General features: G+C 54.2%; 3 protein-coding genes across 3 annotated transcripts; 2 read left to right on the top strand and 1 right to left on the bottom strand.

The window, feature by feature from the left end:
* Positions 1-142: 142 nt before the first annotated feature.
* On the top strand, positions 143-2,887 carry HER10_EVM0000371 (chromatin remodelling complex subunit). The gene is made up of 3 exons (XM_035470156.1): positions 143-333; positions 630-1,716; positions 1,767-2,887. Exons 1-3 carry the CDS (start codon positions 273-275, stop codon positions 2,239-2,241), a joined length of 1,623 nt encoding a protein of 540 aa, XP_035334573.1. The 5' UTR covers positions 143-272; the 3' UTR covers positions 2,242-2,887.
* Positions 2,888-4,473: 1,586 nt separating this feature from the next.
* HER10_EVM0008892 (O-methyltransferase) lies at positions 4,474-5,844 on the bottom strand (the record flags this gene model as incomplete). Its single annotated transcript, XM_035478399.1, has 3 exons — positions 4,474-5,248; positions 5,307-5,557; positions 5,620-5,844. The coding sequence occupies 3 exons, from the start codon at positions 5,842-5,844 to the stop codon at positions 4,474-4,476; spliced, it is 1,251 nt and encodes a 416-aa protein (XP_035335197.1).
* A 781-nt stretch (positions 5,845-6,625) lies between these two features.
* Positions 6,626-8,049, top strand: HER10_EVM0011635 (uncharacterized protein; the record flags this gene model as incomplete). Its single annotated transcript, XM_035481062.1, has 6 exons — positions 6,626-6,793; positions 6,859-7,231; positions 7,300-7,417; positions 7,470-7,534; positions 7,595-7,625; positions 7,686-8,049. The coding sequence occupies 6 exons, from the start codon at positions 6,626-6,628 to the stop codon at positions 8,047-8,049; spliced, it is 1,119 nt and encodes a 372-aa protein (XP_035335386.1).
* Between the last annotated feature and the right edge of the window lie 15,696 nt (positions 8,050-23,745).

Consider the following 23,745-nt stretch of genomic DNA (forward strand, 5'->3'; position numbering starts at 1 on the left):
GAAGGGATTCGTAGATAAGCGTGTATACAGTGTTGAAGGCCGTGTAACTCGATATTCGTACTGTCTCGTTAGCCAATTAAACGCCGGCTCAGCCCCCAATGACTTTTTCCCACCGCAGGGAAAGCTGAGCCTTGCTTCGCGACGCGACTCCATCTACCAGCGCCGATTGACCATCGTTCAGCCTTGCACTGCACTGAACTTGCGAATTGCGCCCACAAATACCCATCTCGACTTCACCATCCGCCTCGTGTCCCCGACTTGCGCGCTTCACAATGTCCGGACGTCGTTCTCGGTCCGGCAGGGCTGCCGCCAAGCGCGCCTCTGCTGCGCTGCGTAAGTTGAAGCTTTCCCCAACTGTTCACCTTTGGTCGCGACTTTAGGAGCTGTATGGCCCGTGATTGAATTCCGTGAATGGCCTGCAACATGCTGGAGATGGATCATCTGCTCGAAGCTCTTTCCACAGCTTGTTGTTCTGTGGGATGCGGGCGCATGACGGCTCAAGGGTTTCCGCTGCGCTTCGTGTACCCCTCCATCCACGACAGCTACCTCTCGAACAAGTCGCTATCCCAGCCATGACTGTTGTCGGCTTTCACGAGCGGAAGCTGCTTGCTGACCCATACCGAATATAGAGAGCACACCCAGAGCCTTTGAGGGCATCGACGATGATGAGCCCGTCCCCGAAGCTGTCGAGTCCGAGCCCGAGCACGAGGCGCCACCCGAAGAAGACGAAGAGGATGAGGAGGAAGAAGAAGAAGAGAAGGCAAATGAGTCAGGCGATGAGGAGGAAGCCGCCGACGAAGACGGAGAGGAGGAAGAGGAAGAGCAAGCAAACGACGAGGGAGAGGAATCCGAACCTTCAGCCAAAGAACCCACTCCCCCGACCGAGCCTGTGGTGCGTCGCAAGCGACTAGGACGGCCCCCGAAGAACAAGCCACCGGGCTGGGACAATATGATCACCGTACCCGCATCCGAAGCCGACACGCCGCGACGTAGAGGTCGCGGAGGCTGGCGCGGTCGCGGCGGGCGTCGGCCTGCGCCTGGACAGGCACCTCCCAAGCTCAAGCAGGTGATTGACAAGGAGGGCACAGAGGTCGACATTGTCGACGACGAGTGCGTGCTTCCCGAGGACGCGGAAGGCGAGACAAAGGTCGACAAGCTCGGTAACCTCCAGGGCGGCCGCCAGTACCGCTGCAGAACATTCACGGTCAAGGATCGCGGCGAGCGGCAGTACATGTTGTCCACGGAGCCCGCCCGTTGCGTCGGTTTCCGCGACAGCTACTTGTTCTTCAACAAGCACCCGAAGCTGTACAAGATTATCGTGAGCGACGACGAGAAGATGGACATGATTGAGCGGAATATCATTCCCCACTCATACAAGGGCCGTGCGATAGGTATCGTCACGGCGCGATCCGTCTTTGTCGAGTTCGGCGCGAGGATCATTGTGGGAGGTCGGAATATCGTGGACGACTACCGCGTGGCTGACATGCGAGCTTCTGGCATCATTGAGGGACACATTGCGGACCCGTCAGACGTCTTCAACCCCAACGAGCCGTACAACACAAATCAGTATGTTGCGTGGTTCGGTGCCAGTGCCGTGTACCATACCAACCAAACACCGGCTGCCTCGGATCCCCTTGCCGGTTTGACGGAGGTCAAGAAGAAGAGGGTCAACGTGAACGATACGAACTGGCAACTGGAGCACGCTCGTGCTGCAAGGTGGGTTTGGATCTTTGGGTCGTAAAATATGTCACACTAACAAGGCTCAGCGAGTTCAACAGTCGCCTTAACGCCATCCGCATGGCAACGTTGCGGAACGGCGCATACGACATTCACACAAATCTGATGCAGAAGCCGGTCAACACACAGCCTACCCGCGCCCGCGTCGAGAGAGTGACCCCCGGCGACACAAGCGACTCGAACAGCGCATTCCCCTCCGTACCCTCAGCCGTGCAGCGCAACTTCAACGTGGTGGATATCGTCTACGAAATACCGCGCGCGGGCGTCCAATCCGCCGGAAAGCGACCCGCCGAGGTCCCCGATTTCCTGAAACCCTTCAACGGCATCCTGGCCATCGGCGACGACCTCAAGGCCCTCTTGCCGCCGGAGTGCCGCGAATCCCTCGAGAGGCACCAGGACCAGCAGCGGGAGTTCGAGTCGCGCTTCGGCGACGAGAAGGACAAGATGGCAAGGGGGAACCTGCAGATCGACAAGGCGATTGTGCCGCAGGGCAAGCACTCTTAGAAGGAGCTGATTGCGATCCCCGGCTTCTATCCCACGCCTGACGGCCGGTTTGAATCGGCGATGGGCAGGCGCGAGTGCAGCTTTTGCGGCGGTATTGTGAGGGTTTGCGGTCACGGGAGGGAGAAGAGGGCGGTGTTTCATACGAGGCATCTTGGCGCTCTCAAGGCTGAGTCTGTTGCTGCTCGGAAGATGATGAAGTCGGAGTCTTCTCAGGGCAAGATGCCGAATGGACCGTCTACCCTTTCCAAGATGGTGAGCGCGGGTGTTGATTCTCCCAGGAGGGCGACGAGCGGGATGGTGACCCGAGGCGTGAAGCGCTCTTCGGATGGACTTGGTTCGGGTGAGGCTGCGGGGAAGAGGGTTAAGATCCAGTCTGATGTATTCCGCGGTGGCATTTGAAGTTGAAGGTGAAGATGAACAAGGAGAGGCATGGTATGCTCGATGGAAGTTACTGTTTGCTTGTTTTGGGGGGGTTTCCCCGTTGGCCTGGCGTTTCTGGGGGGGAGGTATATGGTGGTGGAATGGTTTCAGGGGTGACCAGCACTACCTAGGAGACTACGGAAAAACTATTACTGTCGATGTTAATACTGCTTTTCCTCTTTCCCGCTGTTGAGAGGAGAGATTGGGGCGGCAGATCTGGGCGTGGCTTGAGATGAGAGTTGCTTCCGTGAGGGAGGTGTTGAAGAGAGGAGGGAAGTTGTATGTAGGACTAGCATGATTCATGAATGGCTTATAAAGGATTCGCCTCAAGTTTACTTGTCTTGTCTTGGCTTCTTTGTGGCTGAGAAGAAAGGCTGAGCTATTCGGCCCCGCCCAGGAAATATTGACTCCTATGGATAACCTAGGTTGATGTAAATACCTGTGGCCAGGACAAGAAAAGTATCGTTGTAGGAAGAGGGGCACACTATTTTATTACACCCACTTGATTGCGAAGCTCCATCTGTGGGTTTGTATACCCTCAGCGGGTCTCGACCGCTCAACCAACTATCACTGGATGTCAACATCCACACTTCCCCGATAGTCTAGTGGTGAGGATATCTGCTTGTCAACGGGGAATTATTCCCTATAACAAAACGCAGGGGACCGGGGTTCAATTCCCCGTCGAGGAGTATTCTTTTGCTTTTGTGAGTTATAGGGACGATGTGGTGGTGTTTATGATGCTTTTGTTGTGGTTTTGAGTTGTGAGGATGTTGGGGCTTTGGCCAGCAAGATCAAGTAATGCCTGCCTGCTGGGAAGACAAAAGAAACATCAGCCGGTTAATTGATAAGTTTATGTTCGCCCAGGGGAATTATCGTCTTTCATCTGTCGATGCGTAATACCCCATCTCATCGTCAAATCCTATGCCGACTCGGCGTGCTTCATCTCGACGCCTTCCTGTCCTTCGCTCGCTTCACTATCGCTAGGTGCGCCCTCAACCTCGAGACCCTCCACATCGTTCTTCAGCTTGGTGGGTTCCTTGACGATCACCGTACCGTAATAAAGGAAAATTTCTTTATAATAGCGCGATAAAGTCCCTCGACATAGACTCTGACGGCGCTGTACTCGTGCTCGTTAGTCAACCCCCGAAGAGCAGTCGATGCCGTCATAGAAGGCGGCAAAGACTTCAATCCGAAGGTCCGCGCAGCTTCTTGCTCAATAGGAGCACCGGCAGTCTCTGCGAGTGCTTTCTAGGTATTTTGACCGTTCTTCTTATCCTCAATACTCGGCACCCGTTTCGTATTCACAAACACATATGACGAATACGGCACGAGAGGTAAGGTGCAAGAGGTAAGGGAAGAAGAGGGAGGGAAAATAGGGAAGAGAAGAGGGGCGAGGCACTATAGGCGAAGTGGCATCAAGGCCGTGAGATTGGACTTGTATGAGAAGCCCTAGTCATGTATTTAGTAGGAATTATGGAGTATGATCCCGACTGGGAGCTCGCTCAGTGACATGCATGTTTTGGGTCGGACGAGCAGGTCTGCTCAGTTTACCACTGATGACATCTGGTATCTCCCCCTCTTGGACCGCCTTTTAATGTCTTGGAGCTCTCTTGTATAACTCGACAGCGCTCATCATAAGGCTGCTTGCTTGCATAGTGAGCTGGCTTGGGCGGATGAGACCGCTCTGTTCTGAGGTTCAAAAACTTGAAAGATATTTGACAGCACGGCAAAGGTGAGATGCTCGAGGCCCAGAACTTTCTTTACTTCAGCTTTCCATGTTGAGCAGATTTCTCTCCTGATCCTACTCTATCTTCATGCCAACTCACACTCAATAAGCGACTCGGACCCCTCCCCCCTAGACCAAACCTTGACGATCCTCAACCCAGCAGCTCCCTCCAGCAACTGATACCACTCCTCCTCCGTCCTCTCTCTCGACGCAAACACAGTCATCATAACCATGTCGAGCGCCGTGACCTGCCAATCTGCGCCCTTGGAAGGTATAACGTTCTCGTTGATCAAGAGCCTGCTATACCCTGCCCTCATCGCAGCCTTGACCCGCGCGAGAATACTCTCGCAGACCTCGTCTGTCCAGTCGTGCAGTACAGAGTGGAGATAATACGCCCTCGCGCCCTTGACCGGTTGCTCGGTATCAAAGTCATACGGCATAAGCTCAATTTTGGGGTCGAGGTCCTGGACTTGCGCTTGTGAGAGAACGTGAGGGAGATCTTGTAGGACATGCCGGCCCGGCGCGGAAGGTTGCTTGCGACAGAACTCGTCCAGGTCGTGACCGATGCCGCCTCCGATGTCGACGATGAACGCCGCGTCCGATGAGGTGGTGTCTGCGCCGTTGATGAGGCGCTCGACTACGGGATAGAAATCCGGGTCCATCCAGAGTCTCCTCCCCTGGCCGTATCCTTTCATGAACTGCTGAAACTCGCCGGCGGGGTACTTTTCCATGATATGTGTGAAAAAATCCTTGTTGCTGCCGATGGCGTCTTGTAGAGGCCCTGTCTCTGGTGTCATTCTCCGCCCGTTCTTCTTGAGATACGTGGGGAAGTTGCAAAAGGTAGGCCACACGCCGCCGACTCTAGAAGAGGCCATTAGTTTTCCCGATCTCTCATGCCGACTGGCTGGTGTAGACTTACACGCAAGAGTAGGCGCTGCCAATGATGGGGAGGGTCAGTGATTTCGAAAAGTGGTTCGTCTCGTACTCGTCAACACCGGTCTCGCGTAGATATCCGGTGGACGCCAGATGCCGCATGGAACGCGCAAGTAGATCTTTGTCAAAGTCTAGTCCCGCGGCGAGTTGGGCTACGGTCTTGGGCCCTGGGCTCCGGGCCATGAAGTCGAAGAGACCCGATTCGACTCCAGAGGCGATGGCGCAGACAGTGGCAGGCTGCGTATCAAGTTCAATTAGCAAACTACACCGTCTGCTCCCTTTGAATGACCTTGTAATACCTGTGCCCACAGGTGCTTGATCATAGTCTCTCTGGGTGTCTCTAGAGCCTGGACAAGCAGACGAGCCTGCTTCAAAAGACTAAGGCGATTCTGCTCATTGTCAAGAGAGAAGGCGCCCAACGTGCCGATGCTATCCAACAACGTTGCCACATCTTTTAGGTTGCAGGGCTGGGTCGCCATGTCGACTGAGACCCCATGAGGAAGACTGTCCGGGACTGAGCCCATTGCGGGTGATCAATAGTACGGTATGATGAAGGGTCGTGTGATTAAGTAAGGTATGTGAAAGAAAATCTCTTTTCAATGCTGGTCGCAAATACGTCGGATATGATTTTGAATACATGGGGTATTGGGCAGTGGTGCAGGACATCGCCGAGCATATTTGTATGCTTTTCTTTGCATATACCCATATGTTCTTCATGTGAACCCTTGACGAGAACCCATGTCCGATGAATCTTTTCCCATGATCGCCAAGATTCAAACACGGAAGCTCCCATCTATTCTACACGCTGCCATGCAAGGTTCTGCTGCAACTCTGGACCAACAGACCTGTTGGTCATGCATCGTTGCAACAGAACCATGTCCAACGGTCGTCTGTGGGGTGAAGCATCCCGGAACCACTCCAGTTTGAACGGGAAGGGTTCATTCGCTACGTGTGTATGGGCCTGTTCGAAACCAGAAGGATCTTGTTGGTCCAACAAATATTGGTCCATCCTAGTTACGCAGCATCTCGATTTTGTGGACCGGGTAATCTGATGGTCTGATTTATCACATCTTCGGCTGGAAACTCCGAAATATCTGACTCGATCGGTTGGAAGCATCTGAAAATGGAGGAGATGTGATTCCTGGATTCCGGTTCCAGAACAGCAGCCAGGCCTGCGTGCGAACTCTGGGATGCGCAGTTTTTCATCGCAGATGGTATCTGTGTTCCCCCTTTCTCGTCCGTACTTTTTAGAATTGACTTTCTTCGATCCCATCAATTCTCAATTGCCGCCTTTCCACAAGAGCAATGTCAACATTGACATCAAATGACACCGAAAATAAGGGGCCTTCCTCCCTAGGGATCATCATCTCAGTCACAGCTCTCAGCACCCTCTTCACTGCAGCAAGACTCTATGTACGGAGCGTGATACTAAAGAAGGTCCATTCAGATGACTACCTCATCGTGGCGTCAGTAGTGAGTTGTCTCCAATCAAATACCCCAATATTGGCTGTCTGACTAGGTTCACCAACCGCATATAGATCTGTAGCTGGGTGAGCGTCGCGACCGCCGTGGTTGCTGTATCACACGGCATGGGCCTACACTTCGAGCTCTTGACCACCCAGCAAAAGTCCGGAGCCATCTTTTGGACAATCGCCGGCTTCCCAGCCGGCGTCATGTCGTTTGGCCTACCCAAGCTCGCCGTCGTCGCCCTCCTGACGCGAATTCTGAACCCGAGTCCATGGCACAAGACGTTCCTCTGGGCCCTATCCCTCTTCTGCCTTCTCAACCTGACGGCCAACATGATTCTCCTCTTCACACATTGCCAGCCAACGCAATCGCAATGGGACTTTTCCGTATCTGGTCACTGCCTGGATAAATGGATATTGGTCTCGTTTGCTATTTACACGGGAGGTACGAGGCTAAGCTTCCCTTGATAACGAGGCCAACTTAACGCAACGACCTACTGACATGTGAGATAGCCTTTGGCGCCTTTGTTGACTTGTACCTCGCTGTCTATCCAGCATTGGTGCTTGCGAGACTACAGATGAGCATCAAGAAAAAGGCAGCTTTGAGTGTTGCGCTGGGTATTGGGTCTATGTAAGGAGACAGTCGGTAGCCATCACGACAAGAATGTGCTGACATTGAGTAGCTCGTCCGTAGTCGCGGTTTACAAATGCACCCGCGTCCCAAGTCTTGCGAGCAGCGACTTCACATGTATGTCATGAACTCCCTTCGACTGCCACCTAGGATCTCTCGGCTGACGATTACCTCTAGATGATACAGCGGATTTGGTAATTTGGACAATGTGAGTAAGAGACGAGTCGTCCAAAGTACACGCAACGCTAATCTATCCCAAATCACACAGAGTCGAAGGCGGCACAATGATCATAGCCGCCTGCATACCCATACTCCAACCGCTTGGCGAGCGCATCTTTGGCAAGCGCATATTCGGATCCGGTCCCAGCGGAGGAAGACATACCTACGAGAACTATGAAATGGGCCCTAGTGGAAGGGCAAAGTCCGAGACGGAGGCGCAACCTCGCACATGGGGGACCAGCACGAGAGTAGAGAGACGAACTGATGAAGACAGTCTGGACGAGACGGAATCAAAGATCGCAGGGGCGAGAAGTTGTAGCAGTCAGGAGATGATACTGAGCCAGGATGACTTTGATAGGAAGATTATACGGACGGATACTTTCAGCGTGAGCACGGAGAGAAAGGGAGTTTAAGTGAGAGAGGGAAGGCCAGTACGTTGTATCAAGTATGGTGGAGGAACCGATGGCCTCGCAATGATTTCTTCTTTGTTGAGGAAGACTCTGTTCTTGACCACCAAAGAGGATCTATACCCAAGAACTGAGGGCCTCTGTATAAAACAGGAGTCTGACGAAGAAGCTAAGGTTATCCAAGACAATCCAATAATTGGCATCTCCTTGCGATGGGTTGAATGCTTGCGTTTTGTATCTTGATATCGTTCACCCCCTTGAACATTCAACTGCCTACCAATCACTCACATTCACATCTCAACCCACAAAGACGACCTTCACCTTTCATCCCGAACGCCCGTTCACCTCCCTCCCCGTATTCGTCACGCCAGCCTCACGAATACGGAACAAGCACGAACGGGCGCCGTTAAACAGAACCCACAGTTCCCAGCTTAAGAGATAAATCGAGCAGATGCCGATTTCAGCACCATCAGCAAGGCGGCAGTCATGACTAGAAGGACTTTTGGGACTGGGTCCTCCGCAATGCCCCCTGGCTGGTCAACGAGCTTGCCGGGTAGACGATTCCTGACCTAAGGCCTCGATATATACTCAGTGCAACAGCCCGTGTTTAGGAATGCAGGAGCAGACGGTTGGCGGTTAGGATCTCTTGCCTTCTACGGATGATACTTGGAAACCAAAACCAATCCAAAGGTCGTTGTCGATGCAGGTCTACAAAACAGACCTCCCAGCCTCGCAACATCACCACACCACAACATCGCAATCCTACAACATCACGAAACCTCAAAACACCTCTTCAACACCTTCCACATGCACACCCACCACAAACTTCTCCCTCTCCGTTCCCGTTACCTCTCAATCCAACCCACAGACGTCATCAACCCAACCATCCGTGCGCCTCAAAGTCCCTACCAAACCCTTCTCCTCCCTCTCACACTCACCCAACCACAATCAGAATATAAAAAACCCCCGACGCTGACTTGCCCATAGCTTCCTCAAACTCTCCTCACATCCGTACCCTACCCTCGCCCAAAGCCCTCCCACATCTCTGGGTCGCCTTCAAGAGGAAGGGAATAATGGCAGCGGCGACGACTCGGGCCGTCACCACAGACATTGCCAGAAAACATCCAAGTCAAAGCTACATCAAAACCACACATACCAACCCGACAAACCAAAATAATTACAACCACAGACTCACTGGGATTTCCCATCCGAAGAAAGGGCATATGCAGAACAGCGGAACCACAGCATCAAAACGGGGCACCCAGACGACACACTCCATCCACGGTACCGCCAACCCGAGCGACATGAGCAAGTCGTCGGCATCAAACTAGGTTTTCGAAAAAGCTTATCGTAGCCTTGTCCCTTCTTCTCTGTCCGTGGGTTCGTTTGCCCTTGGGGACATGACATCACTTGCTTCGCTGCTGCCTCGCCTCTCGCCCATCCATCGACTTTCACATTTAGTACTCTACTGTATCGATCGCTCGATGTGCCTTCTTTTCTTGTCATTGACGGAACCCGTAGCGAAAGGTATTGAGCAAAGCAGGGATTCATCATTCACTCTTGAAAATACAAGTATAAGAATGCATTCACAGTATTATGCGTGTACTTCAACACGCTTGGTTACGGAGTGCGGTAGACTGGCATCGGGTGAGCCATCGGCCGTAAAAGTAAGCACGTCAATGAGATCTCATAATAGATCTCCGGACGGTGCATTGCAGTAGATCCGCTTCTACGTTCTGCTCAGTTCTGCAGCAAGGCAAGGACAAGGAAGCGGCCTGCACTCTACACTCCTGCACCTCCGTGACACTCTACAGAAAAATGCCATGATCGAGAGCAAAGCTCGAGCCCGAGAATCTAGCGTCGTCGAGGCGAGCAATGAATGGGATACTGGCGACAACACCCGTCCCACGGATTAGTCACCCACCCTCACCTCCAAGGCTCGTCCAACCGCAGAAACGTGACCGGTCGTTCTCAACCCAGCCCAACGGCACGATCCGGCATGGGTGAGCTTTAGGATGTAGCGGACTGGTGGTGGGATCGATGAGAGAGAGAGGGTGTGATGCCACACCAATGGCCAGCGAACAGCCAACATGGATGCAGCAGCAGCCACAGGCCGCCTGCTGGGCTCAAGCCGCCGTCCCGACCAAGTAAGTCCACCACCCAGCCAACGCCAAACCACAACTTACCCAACCAGAAAAAGCACGAGACTCAGCACACCCCGAAATAAAATACCCACCGTCCCGTCCACTGCGTCTACGTGCTTCCAGCCCGCTCCGTCCGTTCAGCGTGCGTGAGCGTGAGTGCGTGGGTTGCGTGTGTGCTGCCTATACGTGGTGTGCAAAGCAAGATCACGCGCCTCGAACTTGGAAGCTCGCATGGCCCGGCTCTGACCACCGCTGCAGGACGCGGCGCAGAAGGGGGCAAGGGCAGGGCAAGGGCAGGGCAAAAGGATTAGTGTAGTGAGTCGTTCGGCAGTCACTAGCTATCGAACCCAGGAGCTACCGTTGGCTGCAGCCAGGGTTGACTGATGGTCTCCCTCTCTCTGGGGAAGAGACGAAAGACACGCTTGGCCTAGCAGAAGTGTTTGCCTGCGATTGCCTAGACAAAAAAATGTCCGTAAAGAGCAGAGTCGTGACGAGCGTCAGCTCTCACAGAGCGAACCAGACGAGAGAGTACTGGCGTCAAAAGACGGTAGGCAGGCAGACATGTATGTCTAAGTCGCGCCATGCCCTTTCTCACCGCTTGCAAAGGCCGCTATTACCAGCAGCAGGTCACAACAGGGGAGTTGCATGTGCCGTCTACCGCTATCCGGCCGAATCGCGAATCCAAGGGAAGCAGAGATGCGGTACGGCCTTGTCGGTACGGACGGACGCCACGCGCATAGCCGTTTTGCGTCTGGCGCAATGTGTTCAAAAACGAAGCGTGGCTGACAGTCTACCGGCTAGTGGGCTGCTTTTGCTTTGCCTTTCCTTTTTCGACTGGAGGCAAACAAAAATGAGGCATGATTGATGCGCAAGTTCACGGTGGCTGCAACAAACTCTCGGAGCCAGGTCGTCAGATCACCGACTGGTCAACGGCGGCCCGTCCGGATACGCTGGGTGGGAGTCACAACTCCCAGATCCGTCCAGTCCGGGGTAGACAATGCGATATTGAGCTCAGTGCGTGTTTGCCTGGAGGCAGCAGACAATCGCCCTCTTGAACGCGCACGTCTCGTCTCGACGGGGATGTGTAGTAAGCGCTTGAGTGATATGGGCAGGCGGGCGGATTAACATGACGGTGATGACGACTGGGTGTTCGCGTGTCTGGGCGGGGTGTGTGTGTGTGAGTGAGATGCGAGGTCAGGATCGCCGGCCGTGGGATTGGAGACGGAGCGGAACGGCTGAGCTGCCTGCGGCACAGAGGCATGATAACAATCCCGTTGGTGAACGGGTGCGTGATATTGTCCGGATGCTAGCCAAGTCGTCCGCAAGAAAGGCTTGCCGTCTCAATGCATGTGGTAGAGGGGAGGTAAGATACTCACCTAGTTCCAAACATTAACCCATCGCATCCTGCAGACACATCTTCCGAGACAGACAGCCAGGAATAGGTCAGGGACTGCGCGACTCTTCTCCGTCCATCACTACTGCTTTCTTCCGCTCAAAGGTAAGGCACTACTACTGCAAGCACTCTAGCAAGCGCGTCTTCCCTGGGTCTGGTGGCCAATACCGCCGAGACGAGGCTTGAGACCGAGTCTGCGAGGTACTCAGTCATCGGCGGCGGGGACTGTATTCGGCTGATGAACCTCCTTCCGACGGCCGGCATGACATATACTAGGTAGGGCGACAGGCCGGGAGGGCCTTTGTCAAAAAGGTTCCTTGTCACCATAGGCTGGTTGTGGGTGTGTGAACCGTATTAGCAGATCCAGCTCCAGAAACGAGCGTCGGAAGTTGGGGGTCACTCAGCCAGGCCGTCGACGTACCGTAGATGACGGCGGGCGTTGAACAAGACCAAAACGTGCATATTCTAGCACGTTGTCGATTCACTCTGGAAGCCTTGGCTGACCCTCCGTGACTCCCTTGCCTGCACTTCGTAGTCGTTGCGCCTCCCTGCCACTCCTGCCCCTCCTCCTCTCAGTAATAGTGTATCTGTATGCGTGTGTTTGTGTGTGTGTGTGTGTGTGTGTGTGTGGGGTGGAACTCGGGGGATGGACGACGAGCCGATTCGGGGGGTTTCCTTTGATGGTGGATAGGTAGGGTCATCGGTCACGGGCTGGGCTATGAGCGTGGCGACTAAGACTACGTCAAGAGGGTTGCACCAACACATCGATGAGCGTGAAGGATGGGTGGTGAATGGTGATGCGTCTCCGCCGAACGCCTGCTGGTCCCGATTGAGAGTGGTCGTGCGGAGCAGAGGCGGGCGGCTGGGGGCCGATAGCTCCTCCCGGGACCCGTCCATGACATGCTTTCGACTCTCGAGACCATTTGTTTGGATCCTCCGTCCCAGGCGCCGTCGCGGCGTTCGTCCATCGTGGGATCGCTTGCAGATTGGCCACAGCCAGTTGTGAACTGGGCTCAGTGCAGTGGGCTGCAACACTGGCGGCTTCACAGACACGCAGAATCGCGGCATTTTCTTCTCGAATATCCCCACTGGGACAGCGGTGCACGCCGTCCGCTCCACCGGTTTCCAGATACCCGGCCAGTCAACGGTCGCCAATCGTCGCCAATAAGGCATTTCTAAGCAGTAGGCGCTGTCTCTCAACGCCAAGAGCTGTGATGCTCTGTGGCAGGGGGGAGAGGTTGGTAGTCCAAGGGGGCGTCGAAGTTTGAAGACTTGGATGGCCCCCCCAAAGTCCCGTACGGAGTCGTTCCAGGTTGGTTTGCGGGGTTTGCGAAGAGAAAGGTTCCAAGTCGTTCGACTCTGTCAGGTTGAGCGGTTTCTTTGCTATGCGACTTTCCATCTAGGCAGCTGGGTCACGATGCTCGAACATGTATTGCCCTCGGCACTCCCGCAGTCTAAAGACCGTTTCTTGCCACGGCCAGTATCCGTACGCAGGTGGCAGGTTGGGCAACGATCGCATGACATACAGCTGCGTCAGTACGTTTGCACTGCCGCTGGTGTGCACGGCGAGACGAGTTCAAGAGTCTGGTATTCTAGCTATGAGATCCGACTACGAGCACGACGATGCTGTCAGCAAAGCAACCTCAACTTCCACGAGGCGCCTTCCAAATGTCGATAGCCGCGAACATCCAAGAGCACGCTACGACATCCCCACACCGCCAGAAGCTTGTAGGTAGTGATGGGGATGTTTTGTAGACGGTAAGACATGGTGACATTAGTAAATGGCCCCTAGCTAATAGGGAGCATTCGTGAGAGGTCCCGAGGATAGATACGTCTGACAACGCGGAACCGTCGGCGTCGGGTGTCAGGTAGCCGTGCCTCGTATGCAGACATGCCGCTGCCTTGGTACCTAGGCAGACGGTCGAATCATACAGTCATGCCAGTCCCGCCTTTGGTGACTTTGCTGGGCTGGGCGGCTGGGAGGAGGCACGCGAGTGTTGGTGCTAAACAAATGTGGTAGCAAACTGACGATGTGCCGGGACAAATTTGGGAGACGGTGCATTTCAGGCCTCTAGGCTCTGGGACTCGGGACTCAGAAGCCTGGAAGAGGGCGAGAACGCGGGCGATGGCAGGCATCGGAGACTTCATGACAGAGCAGACGTTGCGCCCGGCAGACCTCGTCATTGGCTGTCGCCAAAGCCGCAGCGGACGACAGGCCCTTCTTCGGCGTCCTTTGAGCAGATCTGGTCGAGAAGCGGATAAACGTCAGAAGATCGCTCGCGAACCATGACGAGTTGAACCGTGATCAGCCCACAGAGTCCGAAAATTGTTACAACGGCCTGGAGCCTGACGTTGTACCCTGAAAAATTCTCGTCGACGTGCATTTTTTTTTCTTTCTTAGCAAAGACTAGCGGAAAGTTTGGACAAGTTTTGACATCGACAACGTCCCGGATGGGTGTCCCTGATTCAAGCTGGCCGAATCCTAACAATCGATCTAGTATAGACTTTGATGCTGTCGCCTATCACTCTGTTGAGCATAGTGTGGGGGCCTTCCTATGGCCATCTCCGCGTCAGGGTGCCATCGGTAACTGCGGTTGCCTTGTCCTTGGTGTGCAGTGAACGATATTGGAGAAGCAGACGTACAGGAAGAGATCAGGAGTCTTCGTCGTCTGTACGGACGCAGAGTACGTGGTATCGCAACGGGTCCTGACCGCGAGGGGCATCTGATCGGGTTGGATTCTGGAGCTCTCGCCATGTCCAGCCCGGGTTCCCCTCGAACCTAGTTGCGGTGAAGATGCCCAAAAGCCCCATTCTGCAGGTAATCCTGTAGAGGCTGGCTTGTGCCCTCTCAAAAAAGAGGGGATCCATCGAGAAACTAGGACAGGACCGCAAAAATAGTCCCAGAAAAGAAAAAAAGGTCGAATCGATAGCTTTTCGGCCGGCCCAGGTTGAGCATCCACATGATGGGGCCCTCGTGCCCTGCCACCCACTAGAGACGGATGGTGGAGTTGGACCCTTGGACAGGCACGACAGGCACGACAAGTTTGGAGAAAGACCACTTTAGCCTTTGCGTCTTCTCTGCGTCTGTGGGCCATCGATAAAATTCGGCGCAGTTTGTTGGTATTGGTGTGATGAAATCCCACCCGATCTTCGGGTCTGGAACCAAGTGACACCAAATGAGTGACGACTACTCGCCGGGGACTGGGTGACTGGTTTCCTGATACACCACTCTGACTCCGTAGTGCTTTGTCTTCCCACCAGATGATCATTCATAGCGGATGAGTTGTCAACTCGACTGCCCGCAGAGTTCGGCGTGGAGTCTGAACCCTTCCTTGGAAGAGGCCAAGGAAGACCGGCTGTCATTCCGTGTTGAGACTTGGTTTTCAGGGTCCAAAGCAAAACCCCTAGTATCTCATAGCGTCGTGGTCAGTTGTCGGCGCGGTTGAAAGCCCGAGATATTCATAGAACAGGCGGCGGTGCAAGGGGAGCCTTAATTGAGTGTCACTATCCGTACGCAGTATGTCAGTGACGGCCAGCCGCGTGCCAAACCAGGAGAACCAGCTTGGGCCTGGCATTGGCAGACCTGGCGCGCTTGCTGTGGATTTCCTCAGCATGTTGTGTTTGACCGCAGGACCGCGAATTTTCTCCGTAAAATGACTTGCACAGCGAACCGGACTCGCCTGAGTGCGTTCAACACCTTAGGTGCTGAACACCGTTGACTTAGAAGGGCACTTCAGATCGCCGGCGCCTTCCCCTCGTGAAAGTGTTCCCGTCAGGTGGCTGAGCCTGAGAATTTCTCGTTGTATCACGTCCTGCATGTTGATGGGGTCTGGAGATTCTTTGCCAGCCTGCCAGGAAGCCCCCTAGGGTTGCGAACTTGCGGCGGTCCACGCGGTGGTTAACACGAGGCACCGCCCTAGACACCCCGTTCAAGGGGGCACCGCTAGGCCTAAAGATCCATGATCGAAAGAAGATGCACTGTGTCCTTGGCCAGCTGCACCCCGGGGTGTGCAGCTGTGTAGAGCCGGGTCTACCGGTCGGTCTTGAGCTGGTCATAATGAAGGCGCCTGATAGGTCGCACGTCTGAGCGGCCGTACTCTCTACACCGAGTCTCAAAAGACTGCGCCAACATTTTGCTTCTCAAGCAGCGGGTCAGCTTCGCCCTGGCTCGCGATGAAATGCAACGATGCGAATCCCTTCCAACTTCCAAGTTCTTCTTCTTTGTAGATTGGATTTGCGGGTATCGAGCCCTTCCAAAGCAGAATGAAGGTTGCCACCGGTGTCGGGAACACGAGAACTCAAGGTTGAGGGTGGCTCAGATCAACCTATAGCAATAGCCTCAAGACAAGCTCACTGTCCGTACTGCCACGACGTACTGACAGTGTACTTCCAAGGCTTCGAAGGGGTTTCTTCCTCTTTTCCCGTTGATACAACGGTGAGCGCCGTTTGAACGCAGGGCTGGAAATTCGTGGACGTTGTAGCGCATGGTTGGCCATGCAGACCGCCCAAGAGTTTGGGAGGTTGTCCAATCACAGGGTCGAGATTTGAATTCTCCAAGCCATGCAGCCTGCTCATATCCGGGGGATGGGCATTGTCTCCAGCGGCAACCAAGCGCAGGGCTGGGGAGGCTTTCTCATTTCCAAGTCGACGCCTCGATGCCTCGCCAGGTTGTGTTGATGATATCTTGCTTCTGTCAACAGTATCGTGTTGCGTGCGAAGTAGCAATGCCGGGTCATGCACCTGAGAAGACACGTCTCACTTGCGACCTCGGCGTTCGTTGACTTGCTGGAGATGCGACGCTGGTAACCATCCTCATGAGCTTGGTGCCCAAGGCACGTGATTCGAGGTCGTCGTTGCTGAAGACCGTGAACTTGGAAAGCTGGATGGTTTGTTGGCTGCATGGCAGCGATGGCCCTGGATGCGTGCCCGGATCTCACCTGAGTGGATTATGAATTCTTGATTCCTGGTAATTAGTATCCGTACTGCGATGGCACGGATGATCCAGCCTTCTGACCCCTGAATAAACTGAGTGGCGAGGGCCAGACATGGTTTGAGAACTCTTGACGGGCCACGAGAGCACCGAGCGCGTCGCAGCTACTCGCGAACCGTGAAAGCGAAAGTCCAGTAGGGGCCTGCATAATGGCTTCTTTCTCCAGATTGCAATGCACCTGGCTTAGATGAAGGCTTCCTAGACCACCAGCATTTTGTAACCGTCTTCGAAGCCTATATGAATACCCGTAGGCCGAAGAGCAAAATGTTTGAATAGCAGTGGCAGCAGTCTAGGAGGAAACACAACTCCTCTGCCCGAGGTGAGCCGTGATCCGAGACGACGAGAGTAGTGAAAGCAACGCGCCTGATAATGTCTGGTTTGTTTGTGAAGCGCGTAGGAGGATCATCATCCGGACACACAGCTACCGGTAGCCGTCCAGACTTCGGAGAGTGTGAAATTGTTTCCTGTGTGCCAGTCGCGTTTGGCCGATGGACCCCTTCTACTCTGAGTTACCCTCGGGGGTGCTGCTAGTTTGTAGATGACAGAACTGAAGTGAGAGAGGCATCTGGGCACTGTATCTGGGACGGTGCCTCAGGGAGTGGAGCGTGCGGTATTTCTCTTCCTCCGCTGCAATCTCATCCAACTTCCAAGTCGGCAGAAGATGAAAATGCAATATGCTCACATTTGCAGTACGTATCCGTACAGCTTTGTTTTTGCTGGGTCTTGCTGCGGGTAGAGACGATAATGCCAAAAGTGAAAATGCCGCGTTTGGCTAGGTCGTGGGCTCCTGGCAAGCCACCGCTGTCTTCGACGAATGGACGGTAGCACTGGTGGTCATTGATGAGCTGCAGGAATGAATCTTGGGGCAATGAAATTGGAAATCCATTTTGTGTTTTGGTACGAACCTCTGTACTTCGTGACAAGGTTTCGCCCGCGTGGCCCGAAGAGGTTTGGGAATTGAGTGCCACGTTTGCCAGAAAATGTTGATCAGGGTAGCGGGACGGAGGCCCGGAGGCAACTGAGACTGAGATACTCACACACGAGATCACGAGGCAGCCTCTTCTCGATGAAGCCAACTGGATATACGAATAATCGACTGCGCGTCGCAGTGGATGTCGCACGCTCAACGCTCGGTGCGGCTTAGCTAAGGCAATACGGACATGACCCTGCCACGGGAATACCCTGCGCACTCTGGTCAAGACAGGTGGTGTCGGAGGCGATGCTCCCGAGGCAAGCCGCAGAGATGAAGATGGTTGTACGAATAGTTGAATCCATACGAATATCAGCCCTTGCCTCGCTCACCGGTGGTGTTTCCAACATGTCGAGATCAGCGCCGATCCCATCCATGATCCATCTCATCCTGGGCGGGCCTGGCAAAAGAGAACCGTAGCAATGGGCCGAAGGTGAGGCAAATGCGAGGCACAAGGAGCGAGACCTCTCAACGCCTCATCACGGCCAATATCCGCCAGGCGCTGGCCGTTCAATGCGTTAGTGGTCGGTATGGTGACGGTGATTCGTGAGTGGGTGCCCTGCCGTCGTCATAGCCTGCCCAGCAAACCTGGGAGTCCGGGCTACCGGACTGGGGGGTGATTTTGGCTGGGGAAGACAGGTGCAAGCTCAGACTCGCACTCTGAGAAGGGCAAACTGCGTGCTGCCCGTCTTTGGGACCCTCGGGCGGCGAGCAGGCCATAGAGATCACCCAGCAGATCGGATGATGGGCACAGTCCACCGACTCAGACTGTCCCTTGCCCATTGCAGTCGGAATTGCAGGCCAAGTGTGATGGGCTCTGAACTCCCATTCGCCGAACCCCGAATTAAGAAAAGGCCATTGCCCAGAAGCAAGAGACGGAGTCACGGAGAGCCCACAGCAGAGACGCAGAGAACAGAGAGTGCCCAGTGTCACATTGATGCTTGGTCAATTGCCCTGCCCTTGCCCTTGGTGCGGGTGTTGTGTGTGGGCTCTGGACGACTGCGAAACCAAACTGCTTCAGTATGGATGCTTGTTGCTAGGTAATTGCCATCGAAAAGACCAGTCCTCTGTCAGGTCTGTGGCCTAGGCTGGGCAGCCCAGTAGGCTCTCAGGGATGAAGTGTGTATGTGGAAGATGAGGACCAGGGCGATGCAGTCGCCAAACGGGGTCGCGGGAATCGTCACTGGTTAGACCCAGAGAATCTCAGAGGTGCCGAGAGCTGCTACCAAGGCGGTCAGCGGTCAAGCCAAAGAGATGATGCTTGTCGATGCTGGTGGAGGGGAAAAGGTACCTCACAGGTTGCCTCGGTGCGTCTTGTTGATACGAGTACCTGCTATAGTCGCGACATCCCAGCCTCCTTGACCCATATGCAAGGTACAGGCGACTGGCATAAATTGCACAAGGCTAGCCCAATACTCTGTAGTACATGTAGAAGCCTTGCGAGACTGGGGCATCCCATTCTCAAGGAACGCTAGAGCCGAACCGCCATTAACGACTTTTTTTTTTTATTCCTTGCGCGCCGAATGACCTGTTTGGCTTTTGTTTCCATGGTGCACCCGGGGGTGTGAGGGTTGTGCCGGTTACTCGATCCGCATGGAGATGGGAAGGGAGACTCGGGATGATTCAAGATGGTGCGGATGGCTTGGTGTGTTCTCGACTACTGTGTTATGCGTACTATGTAGACGACGTCGTCGCCAGGGCAGTTTGGTTCGTCGTCAGGTAGACCAAATGCAGCAAATACGGCAGACTATTGAATGATTGTTGTTAGTCGTGACTTGTGCTCGTGTGCCGGACGACGGTTGACTATGGAAATCAGATCGAAGCTGCCATTGATGGTAGGTATTATGAGCTGTCATTGTTTCCTCGTGGATGAAGCCTATCTGACAGTCAGCTTTGCTTTTTCTTCATTGCCGTTGGTCCCCTCACGTGCATGCCATGCCCTCGACTTTGCTGCAGTCTCCGCGTCTTAATTGATGCCACGATGTGACAGGAAGAGGACTCAAAGTTTGTCCTGTCCATTCACTAATGGTTGGCAATAAGGCAGTCAACAATACAGATACAGCGTAGCGTCTCCTGTCAAGAGCGGTCTCACCTCTCTCGCGCCGTGCCAGTCTCTCTGGTACACCACCGAATTGTCCATATTCTTCCATTTCCATGACGAGAGGTTCGAACTTTTGACTGCTCTGTGTCGTGGTTGTGTTTTAGCGTGAGCTTTACTCCAGAGACACCACCAACTTCGGGCCATTCAGACGTGCACCCCCAGGCAGTGCCTTGGACTCCACCCATTCCGGTCTGATTGGAGGAAGTGGCCAGGCAGGACTGGCCGGGAAGGTCAGGTTCGAAGGAGGGCGGCAGCCATCCATCAGCAAGCCATAATAACAACAGAGCAGGAGCCAACCAGCCCAGGAGCAGGAAGGAGCGTGGGAGCAGAGGCAGGAGCAGAGGCAGGAGGGCGAGACACCGGCCAGCGCTCCTGCAGTGTGTGAGTGCCAGGAGTGAGGTGCAGGCAGGTGCAGGGCAGGTGCGATGCTGCAGGTGTGGCCCACCCCCTGCCTCCTGTCTCCCGTACCGCCCTCCTGAGTCCTGAGTCCTGAGTCCTGGCCAGTGGCTCCTCTTCCTTCCTGCCTTCGGGCTGCTGCTTCCTGCGCTGCCTCGACTGTCTCCAGCGAGGTCTCTCCTTCCCTCCTGCCCTTTTTTGCCGCCTACGTCTCCTGCAGTCCTGCTCTCTCCCGCGCCTGCCTGCGTCTTTATTGTAAAGCCATAGACAACTCCCTGTCACAAATTACAAGTGGCCCTTGCACCTGCACCTGCACCCAAGGCACAGATACACCTGCAACATGTTGCTGTCCCAGTCATGTTTTTGACTGCCCTCAGGCATTTCAACCCGACTGACTGCTGTCCCTCCATGAATGAGAGGGTTAATGAAAGACAGAGACAGATGTGCAGCATCAGAAATCCAATGCTAGAGCTAGGCCAATTATGTTGCTACCTCAGACAGCAGAGTTCACTTACCCAACACCACCTCCACCACCACCTTGACCCAAGTTCAACTCACATACATAGGTACTCACAAAATGGTGAGCGCAAGTGAAATAAATCCATGCATCAAAATGGAAAGTGAGTGCCCGTCCGGCGTGAGGTGTACAATGGCGGTTGGCGGTCCAGTGATCCACCCACCCAGCAGCACTTTCCCTGGACCATCACCAAACAACGGCTAATGACTGGTCGATGCCCAGTTCCTTCCCCTTCCAGCGTGGCCCCCCCGGTTGCTTCGCAGCAGGAGCGGTGTCGTGTCGTGGACTCATGGAAGGCGAGAGTGGAGCCGGGAGCCAGAGTGCCCCCTTCCCTCTTTCAACTTTGACGTCCAATCTGAAGATTGAAACCCACACTCGTTCTCAATCATCCGGTGCCGCCCTTTTCTGTCCTAAAACGGGGGTCGGGAGGTACGTATCGATCCCTCGCTTGTCCCGATGACGAAGTACCTCCGTACCTTCTTTTAGCGTCGTGGTCCCGTCGGAGCCAGTCACCCTGTCGTCTCCACGTTCGATCCAGTCCAAGGCCCGCCCATGTTTTTTTTTCTTCCTTTTCTCATTTGATCATCCATCATGTTTTTATTTTAATTTTCGTTGCAACGCATTTTTTTCTATACTGCCCGAGTTTGTAATTCCAGAGTGCTATGTAATTCCGTGTCTGGCTCTTACCACCGAAGTGAGCCGGGGGTGCCATGGGCAGCTGCCAGCCATACTCTTGTAGCACCACTCTTGCCGTCCGCCTCTCATCCCCGTTGCCAATGTGTCCCAAATTGCTCTACCTTATTGTCTACGTACTTGTACCAGTGAACGACGAGGAGTACCTAGAGCCATTCGGACATGGCACTGCCCATCCCACGAGCAGCGAGACGTACGAAGTAAGGTACATACCTACACTATCCGAACACTGCTGCTCACAACCGGCCATTCCTGTGTTGAGGTGCCCGTATCAGAGTACCTACAAATGCCTTGTTCTACTCTGTGCTCTTGCCTCAAGTGCCTACCTTACTCTGTGCTGCCAGCTGAACACTTGTAATCCCCTCCTCGTCTCGTCTCGTCTTGTCTCTCTGAGGTGTACATCCATCCAAAGTGTACAAGCTGCTCGTGGGACCTCTGGTGTGGAAAGAATACATAATACTGCGTAATGTCAGCGAAAGATACTTCATATTGCTGAACCGTCAATCGACACGATGTTCTATTCCTCAATTCCCCTAGTGTCCAGAAAAGGTGGGTGGTGCTTGCTGCAGTGTGTGAGTTTTTTTAATTCCCTCCAGGTCCGCTCTTGTTTCTTCTGGCCTGGTTCCTCCAGGGCGGTAGGGAAGTATTGAGGTACTTTGCTGGAGGTACCCTACACTGACAGCCAGGTGCACCGCACAGAGTATGGAACCGATGGGTGTCCACTTTGCTGCCGGGCTGTCCACTCCGTCACTGTCACCCCGTTTTCTTGGTCCTCCTACCTAGTCCCTCAAAGTACCCGTCACCGGCTTTTTGCCGCAAAGGTACTGGCCTCATCCCATGGAACAAGGTACCACGGCCAGGTACCGGGCTCGTCTGGGCTACCTGAGTCCTGGGTCCTCAGGTACCTATCCGCACTCCGTACACCACCCGACTACTGGGCTGCTACCGCCCCTTCCATCACCCCTTCCACCCTTCCCTCACTCAACTTCGCCCTCTCTCGCCTCCATTCACACGCGCGCCGCCATCATTCCTCTCTCCACTTTACATCCTCACCCCCGTCCCCATTTCTCTCTCTCTCCCCATCTCCATCCCATCCATCCCAACCCGTCCCATCCATTCTCACTCCTCGAGATTCTTCTTGTCCGACTTTATTCCTCCTTCTCTCCCCTCCCCGAAACCTTCTTCTCTTTTCAAACCTCCGAATCCGCCGTATCACGACGAAATTCCCTGTCCTCGACTCTGCACGATATTTCCATCCAAAGTCGTCGACAACCCAGGATTCAGGTTCTCATCTCTCCTCTCCTCGACCTCTGCACGATATTGTCGAATTCGATTGTCGCCTCTCTACAACAACAACCGCCGCCTGCCCCCCATACAGGCCCGACTACGTTTTAGGTGCACGACACTGAGCAAAAACACAACAACCCGAGTCGACTTGATCGCGTCTGCTGCTCGACACTTGGAACACTTCCAAGTTACACCGTCCTTTTCAAATTCGCAAACCTGTTTACGGTCCCCTTCCTCAAGGTAAGCTACAGTCCCAACAGTGCGAACCCTCAATCTATTCAGAGCCACCCCGGAGAGTCTGGTGCACAAGCTTCATCCAATCACTCGACCCCCGAAATGCGATCAAATTCCACGAGCGGTATCGATAGAAGGCATGCTTCGGTATGGTCTCGGAACGTCCTGCCCATGTGCTACGATTAAATCGGCCTCAGTCAATGACCAGCCCTTGGCTTCAAGCACTGCAGTTCCAAACGGCAGCATTCAAGCAGCAGCAAATGTTTCCTCCATGCTGGGTGCGCTGGAGCTACACAATGGCCACTGCATTGGTTGACCACAGGGGACCCCCTTCTCTGCTGCTGTCGCCTACGTCGCCTCCCAGCATTTCCTCACTCCAATACCGGCCCGCCACTACTTGACGCATCATTCGACGAAGCTTGTGTATCAGACTCAGGCACAGACAGTCAAAGTTTTTTGATTTCCTGGATATTCTCGCTGACCATTCACCAAACAGGACAGAGCTGCGGCTTTCCATTTCCTTTACACAACTTTCTTCGTCCCGTCTCTCGCGGCCCTTTTGAACTCCTCTGACGCCCTCGACGACCTTTCTCCGTTCAAGCATCCCTTTCCCGAGTCAGCCATCACTGCATCTCTTCCCCCCGCCCAAGATACATATCTTTCGCTGGGTCTTTCAGCCGTCATCAACTAGCGACACGACTGCTGCACCTTTTTCATCGACTCGATCTCTAGACGTCTTGTTTCTTCCCCTCGTCGCGATTTCAACCCTTGATGGCTATTCGCAGCTACTAAGGGCTCGTGTCACCAACCCTCAACCAATCGACACACCGACTTCCTTCGGCCTTGGATATCCATCGCTAGCTCGACGCGGCATTTCTCCCACTGCTAAGTGTCTCTTCCGAGTACATCGAGCAGTATCCCCAACCCGACAAAGATCTACGTTCGATCTTCGTCGGACTCCTCTCAATACCGCCATC

This window comes from Colletotrichum scovillei (assembly GCF_011075155.1).
Source record: "Colletotrichum scovillei strain TJNH1 chromosome Unknown Contig00004, whole genome shotgun sequence".
Lineage (NCBI taxonomy): Eukaryota > Fungi > Ascomycota > Sordariomycetes > Glomerellales > Glomerellaceae > Colletotrichum > Colletotrichum scovillei.

What these genes read in the sequence shown, in the direction of transcription:
- HER10_EVM0000371 (XM_035470156.1), top strand. Translation starts at nt 273, where the DNA reads ATGTCCGGACGTCGTTCTCGGTCCGGCAGGGCTGCCGCCAAGCGCGCC. An exon ending in GCGCGCCTCTGCTGCGCTGC is followed by an intron (nt 334 to 629) that starts GTAAGTTGAAGC and finishes TACCGAATATAG; the next exon opens with AGAGCACACCCAGAGCCTTT. An exon ending in GAGCACGCTCGTGCTGCAAG is followed by an intron (nt 1,717 to 1,766) that starts GTGGGTTTGGAT and finishes AACAAGGCTCAG; the next exon opens with CGAGTTCAACAGTCGCCTTA.